General features: G+C 37.9%; 2 protein-coding genes and 1 non-coding gene across 3 annotated transcripts; 1 reads left to right on the top strand and 2 right to left on the bottom strand.

Annotated features, from left to right (window-relative positions):
• The first annotated feature begins 6,413 nt into the window (after positions 1-6,413).
• Positions 6,414-8,277, top strand: LOC111811602 (7-deoxyloganetin glucosyltransferase-like). The gene is made up of 2 exons (XM_023698533.1): positions 6,414-6,925; positions 7,223-8,277. The coding sequence occupies exons 1-2, from the start codon at positions 6,427-6,429 to the stop codon at positions 8,182-8,184; spliced, it is 1,461 nt and encodes a 486-aa protein (XP_023554301.1). The 5' UTR covers positions 6,414-6,426; the 3' UTR covers positions 8,185-8,277.
• Positions 8,278-11,129: 2,852 nt separating this feature from the next.
• Positions 11,130-11,201, bottom strand: TRNAM-CAU. Its single transcript has one exon. It is a non-coding gene; the product is annotated as a tRNA-Met (tRNA).
• A 1,782-nt stretch (positions 11,202-12,983) lies between these two features.
• Positions 12,984-19,063, bottom strand: LOC111811909 (acetylornithine deacetylase). Its single transcript, XM_023698965.1, has 10 exons — positions 18,660-19,063; positions 18,219-18,463; positions 16,949-17,057; positions 15,778-15,916; positions 15,644-15,701; positions 15,510-15,527; positions 15,280-15,402; positions 13,579-13,732; positions 13,462-13,495; positions 12,984-13,337 (listed from the first exon to the last, which is right to left on the bottom strand). Exons 1-10 carry the CDS (start codon positions 18,981-18,983, stop codon positions 13,231-13,233), a joined length of 1,311 nt encoding a protein of 436 aa, XP_023554733.1. The 5' UTR covers positions 18,984-19,063; the 3' UTR covers positions 12,984-13,230.
• Positions 19,064-22,767: the final 3,704 nt, after the last annotated feature.

The raw sequence follows: 22,767 nt of genomic DNA, 5'->3' as shown, positions 1-22,767 counted from the left end.
CGGCAGATATCCCGTTCTTACGATGGTACGGACGCATATGTTACGAGGCAAAAAATAATCATTATGGTTATCATAATGCTGCGACGAGGCAAAAAAAAATGATATTGTGTTTATCATAATGTTGCAACGGCCAGTCAGAAAAACGATCATTAAGTTTATCCTAATGCTGTGACAGTCATTATTTCTAAACAAGTGTCTGGCATCAACAACTACCAGAGAATGCTCGCTCGACAAGAAAGGGGCCCAGGAAGTGTGCAAACCGACTAGTGGTTCATACTCGCACGTGCGGACTATGTGTAGAACAGTAAATACACATCTAATTAGCTTGTTTAGGATAACGGTCTACGGAACATAGACCGATACGATAGGTCTCACTCATGCTTGTTTAGTTAACGACTATAGGTAAGTAGAAATCTAGGGTCTTTATATAGATAGTGGTGAATATCTCCTAGCTCTGATACCAATTGTTAGGAATCCAACAACCTTCACCATCGGCCAACCCTGACCACTACCACCAAAATTAATTAAAGCATATAAATCTAAAAGCTTAAACATTTTTAAAATACCTTAAGCTTTTATTTGGGATAAGAGAGAAAACTTAAAATAATGGATTATAAGCCTTTAAACATTATAACTCGGTTAGACGTCAACCAAACATTACAATCCTATTATCGAATAGCCTAGCTAAAATCTCAAAACATGAAATTAAATATCGAAGTTAGACTATCACTATCTCGTGACCTCTACAACAAGCATCATCAACCACTAAAGTTGCTCGTACCCTTATCTAAGCACAAGTTTAGAGAAGGTTAAGTATAAAAAAAAATAACCAGTAAATGACATCACTTTTAGGGTAAAGAAATACAAGCACGTGCAAATATAGCTATGACTATTAGGACTTTTGGTACCTACAATCTTGACTTTTCTTGGGCTCCATTTCTTTTTTAGTAAAAATTAGCTGTACATTACTTTCGTACACACGACATATGCACATGCACATGAATTTACTAGGTGAGCATCACTTTCAGAGTCCCTAAAGATGACTATGGACATGCATACACTCGATCGAGTATAAATAATTCGTGAGTTGAGAAATAATCCATGTCAACAGTCACACATATACATGAGATCCCATTTATAAAAGGGTAATTCAATTGTCTAGAATTAATCATTTCATAGTCAATATTATAGTTTCGAAATTTTCTATTGTCATTTTATTTTAGTTTTATTGCAAGAAACCTCTAGTATATGGGTTTGAATATAATAGTTCTTGTAATAACCTAGAAGAAGAAGAGAAGATAAGAAAAAAAAAATCTAGCAATCAGGCTCGACTCGCACTCTTCTCGTAGATCTCTAATTGCCCGGTTTCTTTCGCTCATTCTCTCCCAAGCCCCAGTCTCAATCTCATGTCTTACTTATAAAATTTATCGTCACCGTCCTACTCCCACAATTCTGGTTCCGATCATCGCGCTCTCTCTAATACTCTTCACACTAGCGAACATCATGGTTTTATGCTTTATTCATAATTATTTTTCATCAATTCACTCTAAAAAATTAGGAGAAAATATATTTTAGAAATATGTTAGAAATTCTATCTTACCCTTGTGATATTTGACAAATGGTAGTTGCGTTCATGATTTAGGGTTTAGAATTTCTTCGATTTAGGTTAGTTTTTTCTCTCATTGATATACAATTATGTCAATTTTTTATCGGTCTGTTTGGTTTAGGGCTATCTCGAACATTTTAAGTAAGATTCATGCATGTCAACGTACTTGTGGAAGGTTACATTCTCGAACTAAGTGATTTTCCTATTGGTTGACTTTAGAACTAGGTTAGGTATGTATTCATTGTGGTGATTTGTGTTGTGTGGGATTTATATAATGGTTGTGCATGCATTTACTACGTTGTTGAAAATTAAATTTGGGACTTCATTCACGTACTCAATGACGCAAGTAATTTGGCACAAAATACCCACTAATTTCATAATATCGTATGTAGGAATGGTTTGAATTCACCGACTGGGTGGACAATTCTATATGTAACGATTGTATTTTTTCTATTGAAATAAAGTCACTACTACATACATGACTTAATTACAAAACATGTAAAAGTCTGAGCAAGGTTAGATGTGTGGTACTTCTCCACGCATGCACACATGGACACATTAAGTAGACTCGTGTATGTACCTCCTGGGTCTAGCTTGTTGGGCTGAACATGCTGACGCGTCACCAGACACCACATAGGAAAAGACCCGTATGATATTATGGTGAATATAAATATCAGAAGTACGTGTCTGTACTAACATACCATAACGAAAAAGTATCCTAATACACATAACACACATAAATGTATAAGATTTCTTTGGCTTAAAACCATACCATATATAAAAAATAAAAAAAAAAAAAAAAAAATAGTTTGTTCTTCTTTTCATTCATGTCATAATGCACTAAGTGTATGCATAGTCATGCATCATCATTAATAAGGGTATAAACCTATAACATTGCCTCTCATTGGAGTAATGAACACCAAGACTCCTACATAAAAACGATCATTGAATTGATATAATCAATTAGCGAGTTAATTGACCACTAAGTCATAAGTATTTTTACTGAACAAATTTATCTTTCCTTAGATGCACGTTGTTGATTGTGTATACGTATTTAATACCAATAGAGGATTACTTGTGGAGTAATTTTAATACATACATTTTTTTCAATTTTTTCAGTTAAGGGCAATGAGATACAAAGTATATGATGAGTTCGGTCTCTGACTATACCATAAAGTCTATGATATCGTAAAAAGAGAAGTAGCCCTTTGGTTATGTACACACAAAATGCATGAGGTCCCTACTGTTTCTCATCTCTAAAACATCTTTATGACACAATCTTAATTCTATCATTATACCAAGTAATATATGTGTATTAGTCTTCATACTTTCATCATTTTTAACATTTTTAGGGTCGTATCCTAGGAAAACATCGTTATTTATGATGGAAAATAACGCCATATTAAAGAAATATCATCATCTTACATCTTCATATTAGCATGCATTGTCATCATCATACAACGTCATATATAACACATCATAATCACGTAAACCATCATCAGGCATCATCATATAACTCATACACGTCATCATACGTCATATATCATAAATCATCATCAACATCATGCGTACAAAGCATAAATGACACGTGCAGGTGCCACTAGGCACATGTCATACAACAAACAATTGTTTAGTCTATCATATAGTAAGGCCACTTACTTGGTTGGTCTTAGTTAGCGTTTTCCTAAGTTCGAGTACACGAATATTTCGTCCCTCGAAGTTGTTTCATATGTCACCGGAAGTCGTTTTCTAATAGGTTGTCCATTTCATTTCGTTAGTATTTTCCAATTCTAATATAATTTAACTTGAATTTTGTGAAATAGGGCATCATACGGACCTTAATCACTTTAATTAGGGTCAAAATCAGCTTCGGAAGGGTTAGAACGGTGGAAAATAGTATATTTGTCTTTTACCGAGTCGAGGAGCCAATTTTTGAGTCCCAGAGCCGAGTCGAGCTGATTAAAGCCGCTGGGGTCTAGGGCGTGCCCGGCTGCAGGCATGACACATGTCATCGTGGAAGAGGAACACGTCGTAGTTTAACTCTCGGGTCGAGAGGTGGGTTCAGGTTGCCATCTCGGACACGCAGGCTGCAAGCATTTGAACCGAGGTGTGGGCTTCTGCGGTTTGGGCTAGTTGTACGTTTTGGGTTGCAGCTTCATGTGGGTCGAGGCTGATAGACTGTCAGTGGGTTTTGGACTGATACCGATCCAAATCCAAATCTGATGTGGTCATCTTCTCTGTTAGCCTCTCCTCTTCACTCCTAGTACATATTATGGATGGTGAGTACCTACAACAACCTAGATCTGTGAGGTTTAAAAATCTGATACCCAAGTCTCATTTTCGACCAAGAGAATCGTTGTCGAGGCGTGAAACGTACTTTGGGTGTACGTGCAGTCATCAGTGATCCCTTCCACGGTGTGGATTGGTTGTTTTCAACGTCGAAGTTGTGCGTTTGGCCTCATCGGAATTCGTTCGTAATATTTCTCTCTCTCGTTCTCTCTCCCAGTATTCCTCTCTTGCAAATGATATGAGAGCGTTGTTAAGATCTGTGGGTCGTGTTTTTGCATGTTGTGGAGTTGGGGGGAGTGTGTGGATCAACATTCTTTTTTATACGACCGATACATCAAAGGAAGAGATTTGAAGGTATTTGCTATGATTACGAGAAGAAGAGCCACATGTCCAAAGATGGTTGGTTTAATAAAAAGTTTGTCAAGCATCCTCCAAAAAGCATATGGAGGATGAATGGGATGCGGAGGTACTATGTGTCTTAGAAAAAGATAAGCTCGTGCTCGTGGCGATGATAAGAGGGCATATCGATTATGAGAATGACTTAATCATTTAATCATGATTCTCAAATTTTAATTTATATTTATTTATATTATTTTTTAAAGATATAATATTAAAAAAAATAATGTGGGTAAATAGGCAAACTTCACCATTTCAAAATTTATTATTATATATAAATCAGAACTTCAAAATTTATTATAAATATAATAATATGATAATAATAAATAATGAGGTGAGTAATGAATTAATAAAAAAATTAAAATTTATTATAAATATAATAATATTAATAAATAATAATGTGAGTATAGACCAATCATATTTTTATATTATAAATATAATAATAATAATAATATGCAAATCAGCGCTTACATCATCAGGTCAGTTGTTTTCTAATTTAAACTCTAATTTGAGTGATTAAAATGGGGTTGAAATGGTATTCCTAGCCTTACACTATGTATCATTCAAAATTTCAATAATTTTTAATAATTAAAGGTAGATTTGTTATCCTTAAAAATATTAATTAATTAATTAATTAATTCAGTTTAGGAATATTACAAATAGTATTAGAGCCGGACATGGAGAGGTGTGCGAGCGAGTACATTGGGTCCCTAAAGAGGTGAATTGTGAGATCTCGGAGAGGGGAATGAAACATTTCAAGGGTATAAATGGTATGAGAGGCAGAAAACCAAGCCCCAAGGGGTGGATTGTGAGATCTCACGTTGGTTGAGGAGGGGAACGAAACCCTTCTTACAAGGGTTTCAAGACACATTTTAAAATTATGAGACTGACAATGATACGTAACGGACCGGGGAATGAAACCCTTCTTATAAGGGTGTGGTGACGCATTTTAAAATTGTGAGGCTGACAGTGATACGTAAAGGACCGGGGAACAAAACCATTCTTATAAGGGTGTAGAGACGCATTTTAAAATTGTGAAACTGATAGTGATACGTAACGGACCAGGGAACGAAACCTTTCTTATAAGGGTGTGGAGACGCATTTTAAAATTGTGAGACTGACAGTGATACGTAATGGACCAAGGAACGAAACCCTTCTTATAAGGGTGTAGAGACACATTTTAAAATTATGAAACTGATAGTGATACATAACGGACCGGGGAACAAACCCTTCTTATAAGGGTGTAGAGATGCATTTTAAAATTGTGAAACTGACAGTGATACGTAACGGACCGGGGAACGAAACCCTTCTTATAAGGGTATGGAGATGCATTTTAAAATTGTGAAACTGACAGTGATACGTAACGGACCGGGGAACGAAACCCTTCTTATAAGGGTATGGAGATGCATTTTAAAATTGTGAAACTGACAGTGATACGTAACGGACCGGGGAACGAAACCCTTCTTATAAGGGTATGGAGATGCATTTTAAAATTGTGAAACTGACAGTGATACGTAACGGACCGGGGAACGAAACCCTTCTTATAAGGGTATGGAGATGCATTTTAAAATTGTGAAACTGACAGTGATACGTAACGGACCGGGGAACGAAACCCTTCTTATAAGGGTATGGAGATGCATTTTAAAATTGTGAAACTGACAGTGATACGTAACGGACCGGGGAACGAAACCCTTCTTATAAGGGTATGGAGATGCATTTTAAAATTGTGAAACTGACAGTGATACGTAACGGACCGGGGAACGAAACCCTTCTTATAAGGGTATGGAGATGCATTTTAAAATTGTGAAACTGACAGTGATACGTAACGGACCGGGGAACGAAACCCTTCTTATAATCGTGTGGAGACGCATTTTAAAATTGTGAGGCTGACAGTGATACGTAACGGACCGAAACAGACAGATAATATCAACTAGGAGTAGAATTGGATCGTAACAATCTTACCATATATTTTTGTCCAATGGGACCAAATTAATTTGTGGGCACAAAGATGTGAAGATTTTGGAAGCTTTAGAAAAGAAGAAAAGTAATGTCGTTTTGCTTCACTTTTCAACGGCTTATAAAACGTCTTTCATTCAAACAAAACCAGTTTGTTACCCAAAGAAAGAGAGTCAAAGATGGGTTATTCAATCTCACCAAATCACAAACCCCACGCCATTTGCATCCCATATCCAGCTCAAGGCCATCTCACCCCTATGCTCAACTTAGCCAAGCTTCTTCACCAAAAAGGCTTCCACATAACATTCCTCAACACGGAGTACAACCATCGGCGGCTGCTCGAGTCGCGAGGCTCGAACGCTGTCCATGGCTTGCTAGATTTTCAGTTCAAAACTATCCCCGATGGCTTACCGTACTCGCACGCCAACGCCACACAACATATCCCTACACTCTGGGACTCCATCACCAAGAACGGCTTAGCTCCTTTGTGTGACCTTATTTCTATTGCCAATCCGCCCGTTACCTGCCTTGTTACCGATGCGGTTATGTTCTTCGCTGTGTCGGCTGCCAATAAGTTTAACATTCCTTATGCCTTGTTCTTTACTACAAGTGCTTGTGGCTACTTCGGTTACTTACAATATTCTAAGCTTGTGAAGCACAGTTTAATCCCGCTAAAGGGTATGATTCTTCGATTCTTAATTTTCTTCAATTTTCATATATTTTTTAAACGTGATACTAATGTTGTTTCGGGATATTTTTTAGAAAAAGTTTTTAAAAGAAATTTAAGGATATTAAGGTATTTTTAAAACTATTTTAATTTTTTTTAACCACAAGGGTATTAATGAAAATTTTTAAAGTTTAATAAATCTATGTGTGTTAAAATCTTCCCGTACAAAAACTATATTTTTACAACTAAACGTTAATTATGATTCCAAAAGTTAGATAATTCAATATATAATTTTCTTTGGTTTACAGATACAAGTTGTCTGACCGATGGATATCTAGAACAAACAATAGAATGGACTCAGGAAATGAAAACTATACGATTGAGGGATCTTCCTACTCTTCTTAGAACAACGGATCCAAACGATATCATGTTGAATCTTATGCTACAGACAATGAAAACATGCAGAGAAGCTTCTGCAATGATCTTGAACACATATGATGAACTTGAACTGGATGTATTAGAGGCTCTCTCTTCCATCAATTCTCTTCTTTACACTATTGGTCCACTTCACTTGCTTGCCAACCAAATAGAGGATGAAAAACTAAGAGAAATTGGGTCGAATCTTTGGGTCGAGGAATCCGAGTGCATAGAGTGGCTGAACTCGAAGGAACCCAACTCGGTGGTTTACGTAAATTTTGGTAGTATAACGGTGATGACACCGGAGCAACTGATTGAGCTTGCTTGGGGATTAGCCGACACTGGGAAGCCATTTCTATGGATTATAAGACCAGATATAGTTATGGGAGATTTGGCCATTTTGCCATCTGAATTTGTGGTAGAAACTAAAGATAGAAGCATGATAGCAAGTTGGTGTTGTCAAGAACAAGTGTTGAACCATCCTTCAATTGGAGGGTTTCTAATGCATAGTGGGTGGAATTCAACGCTTGAGAGTATCTGTGCTGGTGTGCCGATGATCTCGTGGCCTTTCTTTGCTGAGCAGCAGACGAACTGTCGTTATTGTTGTACCGAGTGGGGCATTGGCATGGAAATTGATAGCAATGTCAAAAGAAATGAAGTGGAGGAGCTTGTGAGAGAGCTTATGGATGGTGAAAAGGGCAAGAAAATGAAGGAGAATGTTATGGACTTGAAGATTAAAGCTGAAGAAGCATGTGTTCGTGGTGGGTCAGCATGTGTTCGTGGTGGGTCAGCTTACAAGAACTTGGACAAATTGATCGATGAAGTTCTTCTATCAAATATGAAGACGTTGTAGTTCGAATAATAAACTATCGAAGAACGGTAGGGTTTGTCCAATAAATTTTTCTATGATTGTTTTGTCATAATGAAATCTTTTAATTATTGTTGTTATAGCTTTGGTATGGATGAAAAAAAAAATATGTATGCTCTTAATAATCAACCTAAATTCAAATTATTTGTGATGGACTAGGTAAGATGGTTGGCTATAATATTTCATTTTGGTAGAATTGAAAATGTTTTTTTTTTTTGTTTCTTGAGGTGTATGTCAAACTTGAAAACCTCGAACAAACCCAACCTACATCATAAGGGTTGGATTAGATTAGATAGAGTTCGAGTTATTTTTCTAGAACCGAACCAATTTAAGTTTCGAGTTTTGGAAGTAATGTTTGAAAGTTTGTAACACAATTGTGGCACTACATTATAGCAAACTTCTCAATTGACCACCTTTACGTGACAAACGTTGTACTGACACTTTTCTGGTGTTGTTGTAGCTTCATTCTCTATATCACTCACGTTCAACCTGAAACTCTCTTCTCTTGGGATGTTGGTCTCGACACTCTTGTGATGCCACCCACCTTAGGTACTAGGTGATATCTCAAGGAATACACATGTGCTCGTTTTTTAGAGCACTTTTATGAGGTAAGCAACTCATTTCTCGAGCTCTTCCTTACTCAACTCAACTGATCTCTCACAACGACATCGTCAACTCGTATTGTCTTGCGTCGTGCACAATTTTGCACTTGGCTAACACATGTCTCATCTGACCCTCGACTTCTTTGTTTGCAACCATTAACATTATTCTTCTTATAAGAATAAGAATGACTCTTTGAAGGCATCTTGGTACACATTTTGGTTATCGATTTTCCCAATTTCAAAACTCTAAACCCTTTGGTAAGTGAACTTGGTACACCTTCGAATTATCGAATTGCCCAATTTCAAACTCCCAAGCCATTGGCAAATGAGCTTGGTTCGTGTTAAGACTCCTCCTCAGGGAGTCTAGCTTCGACCCACAAAGCTAATATTTATTCTGACTTGCAACTGGCATACTCAATGTGGCACTTATGACACACGTGCAAACTCTTCATTCAACCTTTGTGTTAATTTTCCTGACTACCTTGTTCGACTTAAACACACAAAATGTGGCTTTGATACTAATTGTCATGGTTGTACATTTTAAACTGTGTGACGTCATGATCTTGACACACTTATGACAAGTATTAAGGAAAACTTAAGCTCCATTTACATTTTTTTACCGTCTTGTGGTTTCGTTGGTCCTTAGGTGAGGTTCTCCTTCGTCAACTAAACATAACTTGTGCAAAATTCAAGCTTGTTCTGCCACACACGTTGCCCTTGTGTGCATGTTCAATCATCGGCAACTCTAGCAAACTTGCCTCTACATTAGGCAAAATCATTCGGTTGATCTCACCTTTACTCTAGCTCAAGGTCTCTCATGTGCAAGTCGCATCTTAGTCATCATCTTGGTTTCCAACAACATGACCCATTGATGCCATCCTGTAACAACCCAAACCCACCACTAGTAGATATTGTCTGCTTTTACCCGTTACATATCGCCATCAGACTCACAGTTTTAAAGTGTGTCTGCTAGGGAGAGGTTTTCACCCCCTTATGAAGAATGTTTCTTCCCCTCTCCAACCGATATGAGATCTCAATCCAACCCCTTGAGGTCCAGCATCCTCGCTGGCATACCAACCGGTTGTTTGACTTTGATACCAACTATAACGATCCTATTTTTCTACTGAATTAGAGTCTACTACATGCATGACATGACTGTTAACTCTGAAAATATTCATTTCCAATATTTCAAAAACAATGTCATGGACTTAAACGTTAAAAATAAAATCCTTAAATCAATCCAAAAACATATAAGAAATGAGAATGAACAATATATAAAAAACTAGAAGACAAAACGCCCTAATCTAATCAAGGAATATAAATAAGATGAAACACAACTACCATAACACTGGTTCCATGGTCTTCACGCGTCGCCTCCGTCATCTGTATAGGGGTGTCTTGCATTTACATGAAATGTAAAAGTAGCCCGTCATTCGTATAGGGGTGTTTGCCTTTGCGTGAAATGTAAGAATAGCACATGACTTAGTGTTTTAATAAATATTCACGGCTTTCTAATCTGGGCTTTCTTGGTCTGAGTCAAAAAGAAAAAATGATATCAAATCCAAGTTTCAATCTTCAAACCTATGGGTTATGGCCCACCAGTGGAAACCATTCTAATTAGTTCATAAAAAATAAAAATAAAAATCTCAATCCATTCTTTGAATACATACCTTGACTAGAAATAGCTTTCGACTCCTTTGTTATTGAAAAAACAAGTAGAACCTGTGGGTTATGGGCCCACCACGCTTCGGTGCACCCACGGTCTCAATCCTTTATTTGATTGAATGCATACATTGATCATGGGATTTGTGAGTTATGGGCCAACCATGCTTCCGCTGCGCCACTCTGATTAGTTCATATAGAAATAAACCACCATGTTTCCGCTGCGCCACTCTGATTACTTCATATAAAAATAAAAGCCACTATGCTTCCACTACACCACTCTCTCATTAGTTCATATAAAAATAAAAAGTCTCAATCTAGGAAATAGTTGGGTCCATTCTTTAAATCCATTATAGCTTTCGTCTCCTTTGTTATTTGAAAAAACAAGAATAAAAAAGCTACACTTTTATATATTAGAGCCAAGTTTCGATCTTGGGACCTGTGGGTTATGGGCCCACCACGCTTCCGCTGCGCCACTCTGATTAATTGATGTATAAAAAAGTCTCAATCCATTCTTCAAATGCATATATTGACAGGAAATAGTTCAAATAAGAATTATTATGAGCTTGGGTTATGAGGGGTTATGATAGACCACGCCTTCCGCTGCGCCACTCTGATTAGTTGATATATATAATTCAAACAAGAATCACAAGCTACGCTATCATATATCAAAGCCAAGTTTCGATCTTGGGACCTGTGGGTTATGGGCCCACCACGCTTCCACTGCGCCACTCTAATTAGTTCATATAAAAATAAAAAGTCTCAATCTGTTATTTTAAATGTATGACAGGAAATAGTTCCTAGGGTTATTATGTGCCCCACGAGGTGTCATAGTTCAGTATGCTATTATATATAAATAGTCAAGTTTCAATCTTGGAACTTGTAGGTTATGGGCCTACCACGCTTCCGCTGAACTATTATATCAGAGCCAAGTTTCAATCTTGGGACCTGTGAGTTATGGGACCTGTGAGTTATGGGCCCACCACGCTTCCGCTGCGCCACTCTGATTAGATGTCTCAATTCATTATTTGAATGCATATATTATCACCAGCTACACTATTATATATCAAAGCCAAGTTTCAATCTTGGGACCTATGAGTTATGGACCCACCACATTTCCGCTGCGCTACTTTGATCAGTTGATATATAAAAATGTCTCAATCTATTGTTTGAATAGATATATTGATAGGAAATAGTTCGGTCCATTCTTTGAATCCATTAGCTTTCATCTTCTTTGTTATTGAAAAAACAAGAATCAAGAGCTACACTATTATGTATCAGAGCCAAGTTTCAATTTTGGACCTGTGGGTTATGAGCCCACCACGTTTCGGCTGTGCCACTCTGATTAATTAATATATAAAAAAATAAAAATAAAAAGTCTCAATCTCCTCTGTGAGACAATCTTTTTAATGAAGACAAATAACTCTCGAGCACTTTATGTAGTCAACAATATATTCATATTTTTGTCATTTGAGCGAGCGGAGTAGAAGTGACTTAGCAATGCTTTCTCGTGTTGTTCCCAACTATTTATTAACTCAAAATCTAGAGTAGTATGCCAATGAAATTGTTGAACTTTGAAGTTAGTAGATTGACATTCTAAGAATATCAATTCTCTTAGTATATAGGACGGTGAATACAAAGGTATTCATAAGGATATTGAAATATGTCATACATTACTAGAAGGAGCCCGGGTGGAGAACAAAAATGAAGGAATCCAGTTATGTAATAGGGTGGATCCCTAAAGCGTAGGAATCTTGTTGCGAATCAGAAGGGATAGAGAGAGTGAACATATACACTACCATTTAAGGAATAGAGAGTGAACATATACACTACCATTTATTCAATCAATCAATTGTGAGTTCAAAACGACAATGTGGAAAAATACTCCTCTTACTTTTAAGACTATTACTACATACACGTCATAACATTTTACACGATTTCATACTTTCAAATTTATTGAACTTAAATGAAGTTTTTTTTTTTTTTTTTTTTAAAGTTTTATCAATTCTCGGGAGGCGATTAACTTGTACTAATCACATTCTCCATCGCTTCATTGAGTACTAATCACATTTTCATTGTCTGATTTGAGATTCTTTTCAATCCTCAAGGAGGGTAATTACCCTGTACTAAAAAAAAATCTTGCACTAATAATAAACTTTGCCTCGTAAGTACCTTCAACTAAAAAATAGCTAATCTTCATCGAAATTAGTCACACAATTTACAAAAAAGAGCTTACATCTTTGTTACACTTAGTTGTAACGATGTACATGGTCCAGATTAAGTTGGGTTGAAGGATTTTTTTTAAACCAACCCAAAAGTTGGAGTTGGTTGGATTGGTAATCCAAACCAACCCAAAAATTTTCACAACCCAAAATGCTAATCCAAAAGTTTAAAATCATAAGAGCGAAGAACGAAAAAGTATCCATAAAAAATTTTGGAAGTAGAAGGGCCCCAATGAGATCTAAATCTTATTTTTACCGTTCCTTTTTTCAGAATATTGCATCATAAATGTAGAGTGAAAAAAAAAAAGTATAAGCCCTACCATTTCCGTCAATATCAGCATAGCTCAACTAACATAATATTGATCAGAGATTTGAACGTTCGACAACTCATACTTATCGTAAACTAAAAAACTTAAACTCTTCTATTGCCTTTATTGAATAGAAATTACAGATCCCCACGAAGAAAGTGTTCAGTAATAAGAGTGAAGATGTATCAGGTTACCTCTCAAAGTAGTACACCATTTGAAACAGCGATGGTCATGTTATCAATCTTGTTCTAATTGGGAGATGATACTGGCAAATATCTTGTAGCCATTGCCCATATCACTAAGAAGACAATACTCATTTTGGGCATGGTATGTGTCTAATAAACCTGCATCAAAGCATAATGGCAGAAATCATGTTCTTCATGATCAGCAATCTATAACAAAAATTACTCTGTTTATGCTCTCCTAAGATAAATTGAACTATGGGTTTTGTTGTAACATTAATTATACCGTAGCCTGCAGTATGAACATCAAAGCCCTCCTCCTACAAGTAATGATAACAAAAAGATGAGAAGACGAAAATGATGAACACCAGCAGAGGAAAAGATGAACGGAAATGTGTTTTACTTGGAGCTCTCGAATAAGTGGCAAACTCCCGGTAATTGAGTACGGTTTGACATGTCCTATAACTTCCTTTGTTGCATTATGTAACAGTTTATAGCCACGAGAATCAAGATCGCATGCAACTCCCGACATTGCCTCACCGAAAGTTAAATCAATTCTACAAAAAAGTTTGTTAGAATTCGATTGAATAAAACATCATTCCTCTAGGGGAGGAAGAGTCGTGAAGTGAATTATTATGTTCATATGTAACGGCCCAAGCCCACCGCTAGCAGATATTGTCCTCTTTGAGTTTTCTTTTTTGGGCTTCCCCTCAAGGTTTTTAAACCGCATCTGCCCGAAAGAGGTTTTCATATCCTTATAAAGAATGTTTTGTTCTCCTCTCCAACCGATGTAGGATCTCACAATCCACCCTTCAGGACCCAGCATTCTCGCTAGCACACTGCCCGGTGTCTGACTCTGATACCATTTGTGACGGCCCAAGCCCACCACTAGCAAATATTGTCCTCTTTGGGCTTTCCCTCAAGGTTTTTAAAACGCGTCAGCTAGGAAGAGGTTTCCACACCCTTATAAAGAATGTTTTGTTCCCCTCTCCAACCGATGTAGGATCTCACAATCCACCCCCCTTCAGGACCCAACGTTCTCGCCGGCACACCGCCCGGTATCTGGTTCTAATACCATTTGTGACGGCCCAAGCCCACCGATAGCAAATATTGTCCTCTTTGGACTTTCCCTTTCGAGGTTTCCCTCAAGGTTTTTAAAACGCGTCTGCTAGGGAGAGGTTTCCACGCCCTTATAAAAAATGTTTTGTTCCCCTCTCCAACCGATGTGAGATCTCACAATACACCTCCCTTCAAGGCCCAGCGTCCTCGCTGACACTCATTTTCCTCACCATTCGATGTGAGATCTCACAATTCACCCTTCTTTGAGACCCAGCGTCCTCGCTGGCACACCGCTCGGTGTCTGGCTCTGATATCATTTGTAACGGCCCAAGCCCACCGCTAGCAAATATTGTCCTCTTTGGGCTTCCCCTTTCGAGCTACCACTCAAGGTTTTTAAAACGTGTCTGCTAGGAAGAGGTTTCCACACCCTTATAAAGAATGTTTTGTTCCCCTCTCCAACCGATGTAGGATCTCACAATCCACCCCCCTTCAGGACCCAACGTTCTCGCCGGCACACCGCCCGGTATCTGGTTCTAATACCATTTGTGACGGCCCAAGCCCACCGATAGCAAATATTGTCCTCTTTGGACTTTCCCTTTCGAGGTTTCCCTCAAGGTTTTTAAAACGCGTCTGCTAGGGAGAGGTTTCCACGCCCTTATAAAAAATGTTTTGTTCCCCTCTCCAACCGATGTGAGATCTCACAATACACCTCCCTTCAAGGCCCAGCGTCCTCGCTGACACTCATTTTCCTCACCATTCGATGTGAGATCTCACAATTCACCCTTCTTTGAGACCCAGCGTCCTCGCTGGCACACCGCTCGGTGTCTGGCTCTGATATCATTTGTAACGGCCCAAGCCCACCGCTAGCAAATATTGTCCTCTTTGGGCTTCCCCTTTCGAGCTACCACTCAAGGTTTTTAAAACGTGTCTGCTAGGAAGAGGTTTCCACACCCTTATAAAGAATGTTTTGCTCCCCTCTCCAACCGACGTGGATCTCACATCATATGTCATGGAAGTTATAGCATAGTAGAGAAAGAGCACACACCTTCCCCTGATGCCTTCATTTGGTAGGACATACTTTGAAACAGGACCCCTCGTATCAAGTTTCTCAATGTTTGCATTAATGGAATCAACATAGCCTTTGAGTTTTGTCATAACATCCTTCACACTGGAAGAAAAATTGACAGAGACTAATCCATAAAGTGTCTAAGCAGCAAACAAAGAAAACGGATATAATAGCTTATGCTCGACAAGGAAAGGAAGTAAACGACTTACTTGTAGAAGGGGGTTAACCTGCCAAATGAATCCAACACGACATATGTAAGAAAATTTGAGAAAGACCCGAACGGACGATGTTATTATATGTCGATTTTATAGTAAATCACAAAAAAGCTCAGACTTGAATTAACCTGACATCTCCTGAAATAGTACATTCTCCGGGAATTTGATTGAGACCACCTCCTGGATCTAAGATGAAGAAATGATCATGATGAAAACATATTTTTCTCTACCTAAAATTAAAACGTGAAGATTAAGAACTTACAAATCCATTGGGTTGGTTTCATGGTTGATGGTGTTGCAAATCCATATACCTGTTCCTTAGGATGGGGAGGAAAATCTTCATAAAAACGCGCTTGGATCACTTTAAGGGCTTCCATGGCTAGCTCCATAGCATTAATAGCCTGCATTCAAGAGAGGTAAGCAATTATGTATCTTGAGCTGATCAATTGGCATAAAGTAATGGACGAGTATTCAAGTTTTATTGTATTCGAGATTAGCACTCACATCAACAAAATTCTGTAAGCTTTCTTCTGCACTAATATTAATGGACACATTTAGCAAACCTTTTCTTTTCGGTAACCCTTACATAAAATGTAAGGGCCTAAGCCCACCGCTAGCAAATATTGTCCTCTTTGGGCTTTCCCTTCCAGGCTTCCCCTCGAGGTTTTAAAACACGTCCACTAAGGAGAGGTATCCACACCCTTCTAAGAAATGTTTCGTTCCCTTCTCCAACCGACGTGGGATCTCACAATCCACACCCCTTGGGGCCCAACGTTCTCTTTGGCATATTGCCCAGTGTCTGGCTCTGCCATTTGTAACAGTCTAAGCCCACAGCTAGCAGATATCATCCTTTTTGGACTTTTCCTTCTAGGCTTCTCCTCAAGGTTTTAAAATACATCTACTAAGGAGAGGTTTCCACACCCTTATAAGGAATGCTCTCTCCAACCGATATGGGATCTCACCGTTCATATTCAAATAAAAATTTACTGGTATAGTTCATCATTAGTGACAATATTGAGGGAAAAAAACTACAATCGTACAGATTGTGAAGCTTCAATATCATGAAGATCTCAAATACACACTCTCATATTCTAACATTCAGTTTAATCAAATCAACAACCAAAATGATATGAATTACTAAGGCCCATTTCATAACAACTTAACTTTTGTTTTCTGTTCTTGATATTTATGATTGTTTCACCATTTCTTTACTATGATTTTCACCTTTCTTAATGAAACTTCAGAATTTTAGCTCAAATTCCAAAAACAAAAACAAGTTTTTCATGGAAATAGTGTTTACAAACATCATTTTCAGAAACTAAAATGGCTATCACATGGGGCATAAAATTCTACCTCAAAATACATGGGAAGACTCCCATTCAGTTGATGAAATGCGTGCATACCAGGACACAGAAGACAATATATCAATCTACCTGGTGTGCCAAACCACTGTGGAAAAGTTTTCCATGTGCTACGAGTTTCCAAGGTATTTGACCGCCCGTACCGATACAAGGGTGTGAATCTGCTGTATCAATCCAATATCTACGCAGAAAACCAATTATACACAGCTTAATAATGCGTAGGAGAAGTTTACAAAACTTAGCATTAGTAAAATGACTAAGATCTAAGAAGTAGTGATCATTGATGCATATAAAAAGTTAAGGAAACTTTTGAGGAATGGGTTCAAACCCCATGATACCAAGCCAATATTAAAATCATACATAGGTAATGTGAGATCCCACCTCGATTGGGGAGGAGAACAAAACATTTTTTATAAGGACGTGGAAACCTCTCCCTAGCAAATGCGTTTTAAAACCTTGAGGGGAAGCCCGGAAGGAAAAGCCCAAAGAGAACAATATCTACTAGCGGTGGGCTTAGGCTGTTACAAATGGTATCAGAGTCAGACATCGGGCGATGTGCCAGTAAAGACGTTGGGCCCCCAAGGAGTGTGGATTGTGAGACCCACATTGGTTGGTGAGGAGAACGAAACATTCTTTATAAGGGTGTGGAAACCTCTCCCTAGCAGACGCGTTTCAAAAACCTTGAGGGGAAGCCCGGAAGGGAAAGCCCAAAGAGGACAATATCTGCTAGCGATGGGCTTGGCCTATTACAAATGGTATCAGAGCCAAACATCGTGTGATGTGCCAGTAAGGACGCTGGGCCCCTAAGGGGTGTGGATAGTGAGATCCCACATCGGTTGGTGAGAAGAACAAAACATTCTTTATAAGGGTGTGGAAATCTCTCCCTAGCATACGCGATTTAAAACCTTGAGGGGAAACCCAAAGAAGACAATATCTGCTAATGGTGGGCTTGGGCTGTTATAAATAGTATCAAAGCTAGACATCGGGCAATATACGAGCGAGGAGGTTGAGCCCCGAAGGGAAGTGGACACGAGGCAGTGTGCCAGCAAGGACACTGGCCTCAAACGGGGGTAGATTGGGGAGTCCCACATTGATTGGAGAAGGAAACAAGTGTCAACAAGTGTCAACAAGGACGTTCAGCCCCGAACAGAGGTGGATTGTGAGATTTCACATCGGTTGGGGAAGAGAACGAAACATTCTTTATAAGGGTGTGAAAACCTCTCCCTAAAAAAAAACCCAAAAAGGACAATATCTGCTAGCAATGCGCTTGGACGGTTTCAAATAACCTATAAGATTAATCGAGATGTTGAGATCTTATTCGGAAGGAAAAGCAATCACTTACAGAGGCCCTCCTTTTAAAGCATCAAAGTATCCCTCTTTAGCAAGTTGCTCAACTCCAATTCCAGGGATTGAATTATTCTCTTCAGAGGCAATAAATACAACAACAACAGAGGACTTCAACTTCAGCTTTGTTTCAGCAAGCTTCTTCAATAGTTCAGTAAGAAGAGCAACATGTCCAAGACAATCAGTAGTCCCACGACCACGAAGTTGATCCCCTTCAACACTCAACGAGAAAGGACTAAATTTCTGCACATATAACAATATTTCTTCAACATGTAACCCTAATTTCTATTTGGCCTAACCTAAATCCAATCCATTAAATTACAAAAACAGAATCACCGTATGACAAAATAAAAATTCAAATCAAACCCTAAATCAGCTTCAAAATAGGTCACCAAAATCGCAGAAACATTAAGGGATTTAAGAAGGAAATAAAGAATACCCATGTATCGGGATCGGCAGGGACGACATCCATATGACTACCGACGAACGAGACAACCTTTCCAGATACAGTCCCAGGATACTCGACAATCAAATTTCCACGGCCAGGAGCGTAGCTGACATGATTGATTAGCAAGGGACCGCCATTGGCAGTGCTGAAAGGGTTAAGAACATCGAGGACGTGATTGACGATCTTATCTTCTTGAGGAATTAGGTTTTCCGGCGGGTTGTTCTGGACGAATTTGGCCTCGCCGATGAGCTTGGAGAGTAAAGAAACGAAGGAATCGTTGTTCAGTTCGCCGAGGATTTGTTTAATGGAATCCATGGCTGTAGTAGAAGAGAGAAACACTGGAAATGTTGGAAGTGAAGAAGGGCAATGAAGAATGTTGAAGAAATCGAGATTATCAATTACTCGTTTGTCTGGGACCTGTGGGTTATGGGCCCATCACGCTTCCGTTGCTGCCTAGAGAAATAGTTCAAACAAGAATCACGAGCTACGGCTATTATATATCAGAGCCAAGTTTCAATCTTGGGACCTGTGGGTTATGGGCTCATCACGCTTCCGTTGCTGCCTAGAGAAATAGTTCAAAAAAGAATCACAAGCTACACTATTATATATCAGAGCCAAGTTTCGATCTTGGGATTTGTGGGTTATGGGCCCACCACGCTTCCGCTACGCCACTCTGATTAGTTGATATATATAAAAAGGTCTCAATCCATTCTTGAATGGCATATATTGCCAGGTAATAGTTCAAACAAGAATCACGAGCTACGGCTATTATATATCAGAGCCAAGTTTCAATCTTGGGACCTGTGGGTTATGGGCTCATCACGCTTCCGTTGCTGCCTAGAGAAATAGTTCAAAAAAGAATCACAAGCTACACTATTATATATCAGAGCCAAGTTTCGATCTTGGGATTTGTGGGTTATGGGCCCACCACGCTTCCGCTACGCCACTCTGATTAGTTGATATATATAAAAAGGTCTCAATCCATTCTTGAATGGCATATATTGCCAGGAAATAGTTCAAACAAGAATCACGAGCTACGGCTATTATATATCAGAGCCAAGTTTCAATCTTGGGACCTGTGGGTTATGGGCTCATCACGCTTCCGTTGCTGCCTAGAGAAATAGTTCAAAAAAGAATCACAAGCTACACTATTATATATCAGAGCCAAGTTTCGATCTTGGGATTTGTGGGTTATGGGCCCACCACGCTTCCGCTACGCCACTCTGATTAGTTGATATATATAAAAAGGTCTCAATCCATTCTTGAATGACATATATTGCCAGGAAATAGTTCAAACAAGAATCACGAGCTACAACTATTATATATCAGAGCCAAGTTTCGATCTTCGGACATGTGGGTTATGGGCCCACCACACTTCCGCTGCGCCACTCTAATTAGCTAATATATAAAAAGGTCTCAATCCATTTTTGAAGGCATATATTGCCAGGAAATAGTTCAAACCAGAATCACGAGCTACGACTATTATATATCAGAGCCAAGTTTCAATCTTGGGACCTATGTGTGTTATGGGCCCACCACGGTTCCGCTGCGCCACTCTGATCAGTTGATATATAAAAAAGTCTCAATCCATTCTTTGAATTCATTAGCTTTCATCTTCTTTGTTATTGCAAAAATAAGAATAACAAGCTATGCTATTTTATATCATAGCCAAGGTTCGATAATGGGACCTGTTGGGTTATGGGCCCACCACAAATCTACCGTGTCACTCTGGTTAGTTTATATATAAAAAAGTAGGGGTGTACATGGTCCAGGTTGGGTTGGTGCCAACCCAACCCAAAACTTTTCACAACTCAACCCTCTATTTTCGGGTTGGATTGTCAATTTTTTTTTTAAAAGTTTTGTTTATCCATAATTTATAATTATTCAGATACAATCTTAGATAAAATATACTAAAAGTTCACAAACAAACACAAATCATTTATAATTATTCACAAAAATAATAATAATAATAATAATAACAAATTTAATAAAAAAAAATAACGAGCGAAAATTGTAATATATTAACATAGTTCAACATTGTCATAAAACTAAAGACAACTAAATATCGATATTTCTTAAGAATTGGTTGAAGTAACAAAAATATAAAGATAGATCATGAAATTAAATAAATACTAAAAATGATTAGTTTAAAGGTACTAAAGATATTGTATAATAAGAGGGAAGATGGGTTGAACATAATTAATAAAATAGAATAATAAAGATGGGAGATTTGGTGAACATAATTAAAAGATAAAACCGAGATAAAACAAACTAAATATCATAGAACAAGAGTAAATAACTCCATCAAATTCTTTCGGCTAACAATATAACCAGTAATAATAAAAAATGAGATTTTATTAAAAATAGAACAATATATATATTATAACATTCCAAGACTCAACCCATACAAAATCTCTAATGCTTTTTCCACATGACCATTGTAAAATTTAACGAATTAGACTTGAAATTGATTTCATGGGTTCATATAGGTTAACTTGGATACAAATGACAAAAATCGAACTTTGCTAAATTGGTGACATCAGCTTAACCTAATCAGGTAAGGGCCTTACTGTAAGATAGGCTAGAAATGGTATGAGTTACAATTTATGATGTATGAGCTATGATGATACATGAGTTATGATGATGTATGAGTTGTATCGTATGATGCCGTATACTAGTATATCATTATGTATGAGTTATGATGCTGGATGATGTGCATAATATATATAGTTTGGTGTATGACGTACTTGATATGCTCGATGCACTTTAGAGCAATATGATGAGTATGATGATTGCATGACATTTGTCTTACTATGCTGATGTTTTCTATATTAAACATGTTATATGATGATGAGTGTCATATTGCATCATGTTGATAGACTGACATAGGACACAACCCTAAGAGCATGAAAATGAAATTGATATAAATATCCAACGAGCATGTGTTACTTAATGTAATAAAGAGATGAGACTAGAGGGTTGTGCCATAAGAGATGATAAGATAGAAATTAGAGGGACCTCATGCATGTTGTATATTCATAACAAAGAGATGAGACAATAAGTGCAGACGCGCATAGTACGATGATGAGGGCGTTCATGGGGAGCATGACACCAAAGGGTTCTATTGACCTCTAGACGTCGCTACAGATTAGCTTGACTAGAGAGGGTCCAAGGGGTGTGTAAGTCCCCTAGAGATTCACACTTGGACGTGTGGGTCGTGTGTAGGGAAGTACTACACATCCATATTAGTCTGAGACGGGAGGTCACCCTTAGAAAATAGAGATAGGTCCCAAGAGCATGATTGCATGTAGTTGACAATTGATATCACCTAGATGGTATGAAAATCCAAGGTCATTAATGTAATTTTGAACAGTATATAGTTGACTTATATGAGGATCATGCTCAAGTAATAACCTAAATGATAAATGATCTCTAATATATGTATAAGGTTAGGTGTGTTGTCCTGGTAACATTATTATTACGACCCACTTTGTAATTATTATAAATTATTTGATCCAAATCGTTCATGTGTAGACAGATGAGTGAGAATATCCTATACAATGAGTTTGTATAAGACTACATTACTAAATATTTAATCTCTTTTTATAAATCTGTTAATTGAAAATGGCTCTTGTAGCCCATACAATATGTGACTCAATCTTAATAGCTATGAACTCTTGCCTGCGAACGTTTGTTATTTGATTTGTATGGGTGAGAATGACTTTTGTAACCGATTCAATATGTTTATCATTTCGAGAACTTGGTCAAATAGAGAGTTGGGAACATGATATCACGGAATGAAATTCGTTCCTTTCCATACAATAAAAGTAAATGATTGTGCTTTCCAGTGCTGATTTCGAGACTTGAACAATAGGGCCCACTCTCTCGTTGGCCCGAGAGGGACTTGGTTTAAGATTAATCATTAACAAATTGTTAATTAGAGAATCACTAGTACTTAAGTGAAATATATAGTTATAAGGTAAAACTGATTTTTTACTCAACTATAATTATGAACCACTCCTGAATGATTGACTTGCTTGTAATGATTATATCAACAGACATAACTTGTTCTATAGTGCGTAAGATTGCAACTCTAAGT

This window comes from Cucurbita pepo, chromosome LG15 (genome assembly GCF_002806865.2).
Source record: "Cucurbita pepo subsp. pepo cultivar mu-cu-16 chromosome LG15, ASM280686v2, whole genome shotgun sequence".
Lineage (NCBI taxonomy): Eukaryota > Viridiplantae > Streptophyta > Magnoliopsida > Cucurbitales > Cucurbitaceae > Cucurbita > Cucurbita pepo.
This window is presented reverse-complemented; position numbering and strand designations above follow the sequence as displayed.

Excerpts from the sequence above, each read along its gene's own strand:
- LOC111811602 (XM_023698533.1), top strand. The coding sequence starts at position 6,427 with ATGGGTTATTCAATCTCACCAAATCACAAACCCCACGCCATTTGCATC. Across the intron at positions 6,926-7,222 it reads CAGTTTAATCCCGCTAAAGG|ATACAAGTTGTCTGACCGAT; the intron begins GTATGATTCTTC and ends TTTGGTTTACAG.
- LOC111811909 (XM_023698965.1), bottom strand. The coding sequence starts at position 18,983 with ATGGATTCCATTAAACAAATCCTCGGCGAACTGAACAACGATTCCTTC. Across the intron at positions 17,058-18,218 it reads GCTTTAAAAGGAGGGCCTCT|ATATTGGATTGATACAGCAG; the intron begins GTAAGTGATTGC and ends TTTTCTGCGTAG. Across the intron at positions 15,917-16,948 it reads ACAGTGGTTTGGCACACCAG|GCTATTAATGCTATGGAGCT; the intron begins GTAGATTGATAT and ends TCTTGAATGCAG.